At 42.0% G+C, this 9746-nt stretch overlaps 1 protein-coding gene across 1 annotated transcript; it reads right to left on the bottom strand.

The window, feature by feature from the left end:
• Positions 1-203: 203 nt before the first annotated feature.
• On the bottom strand, positions 204-9223 carry IFT52 (intraflagellar transport 52). Its single transcript, XM_058850929.1, has 13 exons — positions 8948-9223; positions 7982-8069; positions 7593-7722; positions 6647-6722; positions 6490-6561; positions 6022-6148; positions 5364-5450; positions 4998-5066; positions 4124-4278; positions 2982-3069; positions 1722-1830; positions 1076-1221; positions 204-518 (listed from the first exon to the last, which is right to left on the bottom strand). Exons 1-13 carry the CDS (start codon positions 9064-9066, stop codon positions 471-473), a joined length of 1314 nt encoding a protein of 437 aa, XP_058706912.1. The 5' UTR covers positions 9067-9223; the 3' UTR covers positions 204-470.
• Positions 9224-9746: the final 523 nt, after the last annotated feature.

Genomic DNA, 9746 nt, shown 5'->3' with positions numbered 1-9746 from the left:
GGAGGCTGCCTCAGGGTGATAAATGTATTTTCAGCAGCTGCTGTTAAAATTATGGCTCTATTTTTTTGTCCTCAGTTCACAAACCAAAATAACAACCCTTCTCACAGTGCAATTAAGGATTTCGTGTACACCAGGAGAACCAACAGTAGGACTTACCTACAAGAAAATAAATGCTGGAGCCAGAAAGAAGGACCCAAAACACATTTTCTTGGTATACTTATTTTTTTAATATATTAAAAAAATTACAGTTTCAATAAAGAAGTAGAAAAATAAGAAATTCTTTGGAAAGTGCTTGTGAAATACAAGCAGTTCCCCAGAAGGCATTAATTATCTGAACTATCACACATAAATGATCCAAGCATCCAGTGAACTACTGAGACAGTCCCAATCAATACACTGAAATAGAGGCTTTAAAAATGTAAAAATATACTTTCCTAAAAGGACTATCTCAAACTGGGGAAAGCCAGGTCTCAGGTACCGTTCTGGAATCCAGCTTCACTTGGGTCAGTATCGTGTTCCTTCAGTGAGGGAAGAGGAAGGGAAAAAAAAGAGAAAAGACTTTTAACAACGAGGTAGAACTGGAAGATTTTTGGCTTAAGAAGATTACATGTGAAATGAGCAATTCTTGTTAGCACAATCTGCTGCTCTGCAAATATGTTCCAAACACATTTTGAAGCATCGAATCTGCTATGAAGAATTCTTCCAGCACAGCTGTATTTCAGTGCTGGTGTCACCTCTGCACTGCAGCACTGGCCAGAGCTGTGAGCACTCCTGAGGACTCCCTGCTCTCACTCAGGCGCCAGTAATGAACTGGATTTAGCTGCAATTACAAACTACACTTGCATGTACTAATCCCCCAATTAAAATAAATGAGAGACTTAATAAATTGAGCACTACATGTTTTATGGAGATTAACAGTCATAAGTGCTCTGGATCACACTTCACTGGTCTCATTTATTGTGCAGCTAATGTCTGACATCACCTCTCGCCTGTGACAAGTGTAACTGCCACAACGACACACCACCCTCATTGCTGCTACTACCAACTACTCACTTTTAATTGCTATTAAAAATACCTGATTCAGTTTCTTAAACTCAACCACTTGGAAGAAGATGTGCTCCAGGATATATTTGGCATCTTGCTTGTCCTTTGGGAGTTCACTCGTCACTCCCAGGATGTCACTGCATTTCCGCACGTAAAACTCCAGGTCATCGTCAGTGCCTAAACGAGCGCCCAGGGAAGAAGGCAGGTGAGCATCACACACATCTGGAGCAGCTGGCCAAAAACCTGCTCTCAATCTCCATTTCCTCTTGGCATCCTGGGAGGTTCAGTCCCATCACCAAGCTTGGCAGAGTAGCCATGATGTATTCCTGCAGCCAGTACCTGCTCATCTTCTTTAGGTGTTTGGAATAATCTTAACATTTTAATTTCAGAGCATAAAAAGGATGTGGAATTTATCAGCAAGAGTGCACTAAGCAATTTATGCACAATATAGGAAACAGCAGGCAGAAGCATAATAAAATGTCATGTAACAGACAAAATATAATGTCATGGTACATAAAGTCACGCTATTAATTTCCAAAGCCTTTCAGTTTCTTAGATCAGGATAAAAGCAGTAGATTTTCCCAAATGAGGTCCATGCTTTAAAACGAAATATAACAAATTTCCTCTAAAAATACTGGACTTTTACTTCAGATGTGGAAACAATCTGCTCCACTTACATTTGTTTGTGATCTCTGCAAGACGTGCTTTCTCAGAGGAAAAAGTTTCATCCAAATCAAACAATTCCAGAGCAGGAGGAGGCAATTCTCTGAAAGCAGGTGGAAAAACCTCGAAGAGAAAAAGCAGCACGGTTGATTGCCACATATTTTTCTTACACTTTACAGATCTCTAAGACAACAGTTTTAAACCTATATTGGACTTGAAGAAACCCTTTAAAAGGTCAAAACCAACTCCAAAGCCACCAAACAAAGGGGCACCATTTGAAAATTACATTTTTATGTTGTAAAAATAATTGAATATTCAAAAAGAGTTTAGTCACACATATGCCAGAATTATCACCCAGCATCAAAACTAGGCATTTTTATTTGCAGTTTCAGTTTTGCTCCATGAGACCCAGATGATGGCTGAGAGCTGAGGAACTAAATTTGCCCTAATAGCTCACCCTGAAATCATATTGACATCAGTTCTGGTCAGAGTACTTTCTGTTTCATTCAGGCACTGTGTATGTCTTAAATTTGACTTGGGTTTTTAAAAAGCAGTGAAGGAAATACCACTTTCAGTTGCACTCCTGCAGGATCCTGCAGAGTCCTCTAAAGGATCCCAGTAATGCTTTTTCAGTGGACAGGATAAAGAAGGATGGAACAATGATGGCAAAATTCAGATTCTCAGAGATTCCTGCCTTCTGAAATGAGTCTGACACCCCCATAGCTCATGTTGTTGCTGTCAGCCCAAACATTGCTGGTAAAAGTTTGATCAGCTCCTGCTGTAACAGACCAGTGCTCCACTTTCTGCTTCCCCTGGGGATCTGGGAGATGGAGGCAGAGCAGCACAGACTGGCTCCTCCCTGGCAGCAGCTTACACCAGCACTGCTTTCTGAAATACCACATCCCATTTTCACAGGGAAGGCTGAGCCAGCACCCCACAGGACTGGGAGCAGCTACTCAATCAAAGGCTTGTATTACAAGGATCCTGTTTTGGTACCACACACTACATTCTGAAGCTCTTTTAATAAATTAGAAGTGTAAATAAGTGCTCTTTCTTTCCTAAAATATGGTCCCTGCAGTGTAGTCAACTCTCAAGTGATTAATTATTACTACAGCATTTCTTATTATTTCTTTTACAGAACTATGGAAATGACACACAGAGTCTTTGCATGAAACAAGTGACATAGAGGCTCATTAAAGTTGGAAAAGATTATCAAGTCCAAGCTTCATGGAGAAGGGTTCTCCCTGTACTGTACAGGCAAGAAAATTACTCACTGCTGGCTGGAGGACAGGTAGTGGAGTCTCAAATTCGGGCTGAATGAGTTGGAGGGGTTCATGTTTCACATTCAGTTCTTCATAAGCTCTGTAGCACAGAAAAATTCAAAGTATGAGGGGAAAAAAATGATACCACATCTATTTCCACTAGCAAGCTATAGAGATGGATTTTTGTGAACACACCAGCATCCAAGTTTTGCACTGTAACAGCACAAAAAAATTGTAATGTTGTAGTTGGTTTAGTTTCACTGATTTGAGTTTCCCCATTTTATAAGGACCTCAGATAATTACACATCAGTAATAAATAATTTCTACAGTGAGAAAATTAAAGTTGTGACAGAGGAAGATAATGATAGGTAGATATATAAGATGATTAAAAAAAAAATCATAGCTCAATTCTACAATCCACTTTTAGCAGGATGAACGTGGATGCAAAAAAAGTGACCCAGAACAGAACAAGCAGATCTGGGATTTCAAAAAAGTTTGTAAGGAAGACAATAAATGAAAGTTATTTTTAAAAATAGTATTTGTTATGGGGTCAGAAGGGAGATCCTCCTGTGAATTCCCAGTTAGTGAAAATACAAGAAATACAGAGTAAGAAGAAAGAGTGTTCCCAGCAGAGTGGAGTTTCATGGAATCTGTGTTAAACTGCCATACTCAGTGTGTTCAGACATGATCTGGGTAACAAGGGAGTTATGGCAGACAGAGCTGATAGTGACACAAACTGGTAAAACTGAGCAGCTGATAAACCTCAAAACACAATTACTGGGAGATGCAAAGGTGATTGAAATGCAGCTTTGAGTAAATGTCAAGTAATTAAAAAATGGAAAAAAGGTATCACTCCAGAAAGTGCCCAACTTCACTGCAGACAGTATTCTAAATATCAGATCAATGAATCTCATGTAGTCAGGAAAAAAAAAAAAAGGAGAAAAGAAGGCCAGAAACTACAGCTAAGACAAGAAGCAAAAGGAAAACATCATTGCCACACTGTACAAATCTATCTTCTGGTATATCCATGTTCAAAATGCTGCCTACAGCTCAGTCCTTCCTGCTCTTAAGGAGACACAGTTAAGCACAAATAGAAAATGTAGAACGCTGAATGGAATAAATAAATAAGTAATAAGAAAATTACAGCTGCTGACTTGATAACTGAAGGGAGGGCAGTTGTGTCCAGCTGATAGAGGGACGTATCAAACAGCTTTGTGAAGTCTCTTGGGTTCTCCTCTCCTTCCTGCAGGCAGACCCGCAGCTGCTCGGAGAGCGCGGCTGTGTCTGGGAGCACGGTGTAATCTGAAATCTGGGCACACAGATACACATCCCTGTCATCTGAAACAGTCAACCCACTCCCATAGTCTCTTTCTACCTTATATCTCACCTAAAATCTCACTTAAAATAATTATTTCAGTCTTTACCAGGTATGGCCCTTTGCAGTGCAGCTCACTAGATCAGTCATCTGCTAACTCTTCTCTCAGCTGTAAAGCCACTCAACACATGCATGCTTTATTTGGGTTTCTGATAATTCTTAAAAATTAAAACAGCCAGCTTACTAAGCAACTGTGCAAAACTGTTGTTTTTTTATGCACACAGAATATACAGCTTTGTCACATAAAGGTATTTCCAAATAAAAACTGCATTTGTATACAAATAAAACTGACACACAGGTCACACTCATACAGAAAATCTGCCTTTCCTTCCTGCACGTTCCTCTTGTCTGAGGGCTCAGAGTGAAGTGCAAACTCATTACACTGGAGCAGTCCATCTCATAAACATGGGCAAATTGGAAAGAGACTTTCACAAATTATATCAGATAATGAAAAGCAATCTAAGGCTGAAAGGTACCATTAATTTTTACACCCAAGCCATCTGTCTACTCAATCCTAGACCATGAAAGAAAGTTCTGCAACAACAGCAGCACACATCTTGCTGTTAACCACTCTGTGCTAAACACATGATGTGCCAAGACCAGTGCTGCCAGATCCCACTGTTCTTTACCTCCTCCTGATGGATCTCTCTTACCTCGGGGTCCTCCATATCCATCTGGTTTAAGTGGATATCTGATGTTGTGAGCCACTGGAAAAGCACATCCTGGGGAAGGGCAAAACTCAATTACTTTCAGGAGAACACAAGTAATCTCACACTGTGCTTGAATATTCATTAAATATATTAACTAACATACTATGAAAAATACTAAAAATAAGATAATAAATCAAAGACTATTTGTTAGGATTGGCTTAGACTCCCCATACTGAATCCACTTCATAGCTGTCTTGCTCTAAAATGAAGCTGAGCCTGGAGAGCTTTGCAAATGTTGTGAAGATCCAACAGGGTGTTTTTAAAGGAAAAAAAACAAAAAAAAAAAACTCCAAAAAAACTCCAACTTACCATGATCTTACCATTTTCTTCTTTATCTAAATACTGGTCGTTGAACATGTGGGAAGATCCCAGGGCTGCCATCTTTCCACCTTTATTCTACCAATAAAGAATACAACATAGCAAAAATTCCTTCCAAATCAGTTTTAGAGGCAACTGTTATTGCAATGCATTACTTGTCTACATAGTAAAAAACTGTGTTAACTTGTTCACATTTATTAACAATATCAATCCTGTGCTTGTAACTCTTTACTACTAAATTTCTGAATTTATTTTTATAAAGTAACAGGGCTGGATGAGTAAAACAACATATGAAAAATTCACTGATTCCAAGGCCTCTTCTTTAATTCAATATGCTGTACTTACAAAGCTAAGGATAATCTTATTTAATAAATTATTACTGAAACAGCGGAAAAAACCCTGACATTTTGAAGAATTAAAGCTATCCACCAGTCAACCAAAAATATGTAATCTTTGCTGTCCACATCATTAATTCTCCTCTGAAATCCATGCAAAGAAGTTTACCATAAAAAAAGTCAGGAGTCACTAGGCTCATCTGGAGTTTGCAGATGCATCAAAAACTGAGTGGGTTTGTAAGTATCCCCGAAAGATCCACTCACAATTTTGTGTGGGGCAGGGGAATGCAGGGAGTGCCCCAGGCAGCTCATACCTCATGCTGATAGAAAGCCAGGATAGGCCTGTTGAGGGGGAAGCACACAGACCCCGTGGACAGAATTGCCACTGCTGGCTTCATCACATTCAGTGTGGCTCCAAAAGGATAAACAAAGCTGAGGGCTCTGCAGGAAATACAGAAATTCCATAAGCACCTGCATGCACCAGGCAGGCTGCACAGATTCACTGAACTCAAACTGAAATCCACAGACTAGAGGCAAAAAAAAGATCTGGTCATGAGAACAGTAATGCCTTTCCAAATCTATCCCTCCTGCTCCTTCAGAGGTTACCAAAACCTCTACTAAACAGATTCTCCTTTCCAAATATAACCTAAGAAGCATAAGAACATAAGAAATGCATTAGGAAACCTCCCCATAAGCACAGTGCACTGCTGCTAATCACAAACCTGCCAATTCTGAGGTCTTCTACATATTTTCACATCAGTTTCCTCAGAGAAAACACTTACTGTGAGTCACGGCCCCTTCCATCTTCATCTGCTGTATCAAGCACTGTTTTCTTTGCAGCTTCACTGATTCCCCTATGAGATATGGAAAAACAAACCTTACTGAAAACAATCCAGGTTACAAGACTTTACTGTGAAGATTCACATACCCCAAATATACCTGTTCAAAACTCCATCAGAGATTAGTGCTTCTTTTGGGTGGTAGTACTTGTAATACACATTTCGTACTACAGCATCTTGAAAAAAGAAAAAAAATACAGAAATTTACATCAGCTGATCAGTGTCTTAGATTTAATAAACAAAAATTAGTTTAGCTCTTGGATTCCCTGGGTGTTTGCTTCTAACACCACAAAGCTGGCATTTGGCTACTAAAAGAGTTGAAATCAGCCTTCACTACTGTTTCCTTTTGGACAGAACAGATTTAGGATAGGAATATGTTTGAAAATTCAAATAAAAATACAAAAAGTTAAGCACATCACCATCTTCTGCAAAGCAAAAGAGACAAAAAGATGATCCAGCTAAAACAGTCTGTATCAACTTTTACAACTCTATTTTTTTTACACATCTTCCAAACACTTGATGAATTGAATCCTATTGATGCAAAAAAAAGGGCAGTCTAGAAAAGCCACCAAAGACCCCAAATATTTTATGTACACTGAGACACACTTGCCTTGGATTGTTGGGTTTTTTTTTCACACTGGCAGCACAAAACTAATGAATGACATTCTATTGGTCTGCTAAAGAAAAGTGCCACTTCTTATTCAGGGTGAGCATTAAGTGATTCAATCCTTTAAAATGTGGAAAATGTTTTAAATTAAGGGCTTTTTAACCAAGAAATTTCCCTAGATTATTTTTTTTTAGTAAATTTAAACTAACAACTACAGCAAAGGAGTGGAAATGGCTAAGCTGCCCATGTACTCTGTCCATGGAAAGCTTTTGCTGTGCTCCAATATCACCTCACATTGTGCACGCAGATTTAAAGAAAAAAAATCTTTCAGATCAAAAGATACTTTGTGAGAAAGAACTCCTTGTATCCACAAAGGCTGAACCTGCTCTTTTAATTTTGCTGCAAATTGATGACTAAAGGTAGCAGTAAGCCCCATTACCATTATTGAAAATGATTCCATATTCTTCTAACAAAAAGTTAATATTTGTGCCATTCTGGGACTCTCCACCTTCTCTCAGCATCACCAGGATAGCCCCACCATCCTCCAGGAATTTCTTCAGAACAGAAAACTAGAAATCAACAAAGATACAGAGAAAAAAACAAAAGCAAACATGAGAAGCTATACACAAAACTGCACAAAGTTACACTGAGATGAGGGGAGAGAAATAATTTTGACTGCTTGCATTTAACTTCAAAAAAAAACATTAAAATTCCAATTTATATGAATTCATTTAAAGCAGCATTACAGCAAAATCTTCTGTCTTGTTATTTTCTACTTAAGCAAATTTTAAAGCATAATTAACTTGAAAACAATTATTGACTTCTTACCTCATCAGCACTGAACTTCTCTCTTGGTCCTGCTGTAATCCACAATTTCACCCCAAACAGTCTCTCAGATGTGATCTCATCTTTTAAGCTATGAATAAATTAATAAAGACATGCTTTATTCTTGGATATAGTCCTGAACCACAACTTTTTCCTTTTTTTTTTTTTTTTTTTTTTTATATATAGGACTGGCAAATGAACACAAAGCAAATCACTTCAGTCACTTTGCATCCTTTTATCTAGGTTTAAAGTTGACAGCTTGAGCAAAAATAATCCTTAGAAATGTCAACCAGCTAAATAGAAACGCTCCTCTGACAAGACACTGTGGCAGATCCAGCCAGAACTGCTGCAAGCTGTCACAGCTGCTATCAAACTTCACACCTGAGGAGCTTCCGATTGTTTTTCTTTCTTTTCTTTTTGGTCTGGCCACATTTCATAGAACGAGTTGGAAGGGACGCACTGGGATCATGGAGCCCAGCCCTGGCCCTGCCCAGACCCCCCAACAACCCCACCCTGGGCATCCCTGGCAGCGCTGTCCAAACGCTCCTGGAGCTCTGGCAGCCTCGGGGCCGTGCCCATTCCCTGGGGAGCCTGGGCAGTGCCAGCACCTCTGGGGAAGAACCTTGCCCTGAAATCCTCTCCCGAACAGCTCCATGCCGTGCCATTTTGCAGCGCTCAGATAAACAGTACCATCTACAAGAGCCCTGCTTTCTTTTTGTCCCAAACTCCAAACCGAGCCAGACTCACAAATCTGCATGAGGAGCTTCATCCTTACAACTTGCACTCCATCTCCACAGGTGAGCTGGAGCTCCGAAGAACCACGCACAGCATCCCGCAGCGGCAGAAGATGCAACAGGGCGCAATCAAGGCGACAGAGCGACCTCAGCTCACGAGAGACATCCCCAAAGGCCACTCGGGTACCACACACCCCCGCCGGGGCCTCTCCGCGCCCCGAGCGCCGCCCCTCACCTCAGCACCTTCCAGCTGCCGCGCAGCCTCTTCCGCAGGGCCTTGTAGCCGCCGGCCGGCGTGAAGCTCTCGCCCTTGGAGGCGTTGAACACTATGGCATTGCGCGGGCCGCTCTCCATAGGCTCCCCCGGGGCTGCCGGAGGGCTCCGGGGAGCAGCGGGCAAGCGCCAGCGCTCCGGCCGCCCGCGGGTCCCCACCGTGTCCCCGCCGTGCCGCCGTCACCACGCGCGCCCTAGCAACGCTCCGGCCGGACGCATGCGCGGGTGGAGTTCCCACCTCCCCCCCGAGTGCAGAGGTCGCCGCAGTGGTTCGCTCCACTCCCCGCCAGGGAAAGGGGCGGGGCGCTACCACTGCGGAGGGCGGGGGGTGTGACGGGGCGGGGACAGGGCTGCGCGCTCCCGGCCGCCCTCAGCCGGGACCTTGGCCGCAGCCCACGGCGGTCCGGGCCGGGAGCAGTCCCGATATCCTTAAGCCTCTTCTGATGTTCCTGGGCCTTCGAGTTTGCTTGTGACTAAAATCCCAATCCTGACAACTGCACGTTCGTCCCTGTGAGGGGGGCAGGCCGTGGCTCAGAGTGCCCACAGAAGCTGTGGCTGCCCCTGGATCGATGGAAGGGTCCAAGGCCAGGATGGATGGGGCTTGGAGCAAACTGGGAGAGTAGAAGGGATCCTCAACCCTTCCATGATTCTGTGATCATCTTAAATTAAGGAATTCCTCCTTAATTTAAACACAGCAGCATTAGTGACTCTACATGCAGTGTCATGCTCTCAGGCCCAGCACAGAGCAAACACCCTCCTTC

The sequence above is a fragment of the Poecile atricapillus genome, chromosome 15 (assembly GCF_030490865.1).
Source record: "Poecile atricapillus isolate bPoeAtr1 chromosome 15, bPoeAtr1.hap1, whole genome shotgun sequence".
NCBI classification, from domain to species: domain Eukaryota; kingdom Metazoa; phylum Chordata; class Aves; order Passeriformes; family Paridae; genus Poecile; species Poecile atricapillus.
The sequence above is the reverse complement of the archived record's forward strand: the minus strand, read 5'-3'. Positions and strand labels throughout refer to the sequence as shown.

Excerpts from the sequence above, each read along its gene's own strand:
- IFT52 (XM_058850929.1), bottom strand. The coding sequence starts at position 9,066 with ATGGAGAGCGGCCCGCGCAATGCCATAGTGTTCAACGCCTCCAAGGGC. Across the intron at positions 5,067-5,363 it reads AAGAAAATGGTAAGATCATG|GATGTGCTTTTCCAGTGGCT; the intron begins GTAAGTTGGAGT and ends GCCCTTCCCCAG. Across the intron at positions 519-1,075 it reads AGTTTAAGAAACTGAATCAG|GAACACGATACTGACCCAAG; the intron begins GTATTTTTAATA and ends CCCTCACTGAAG.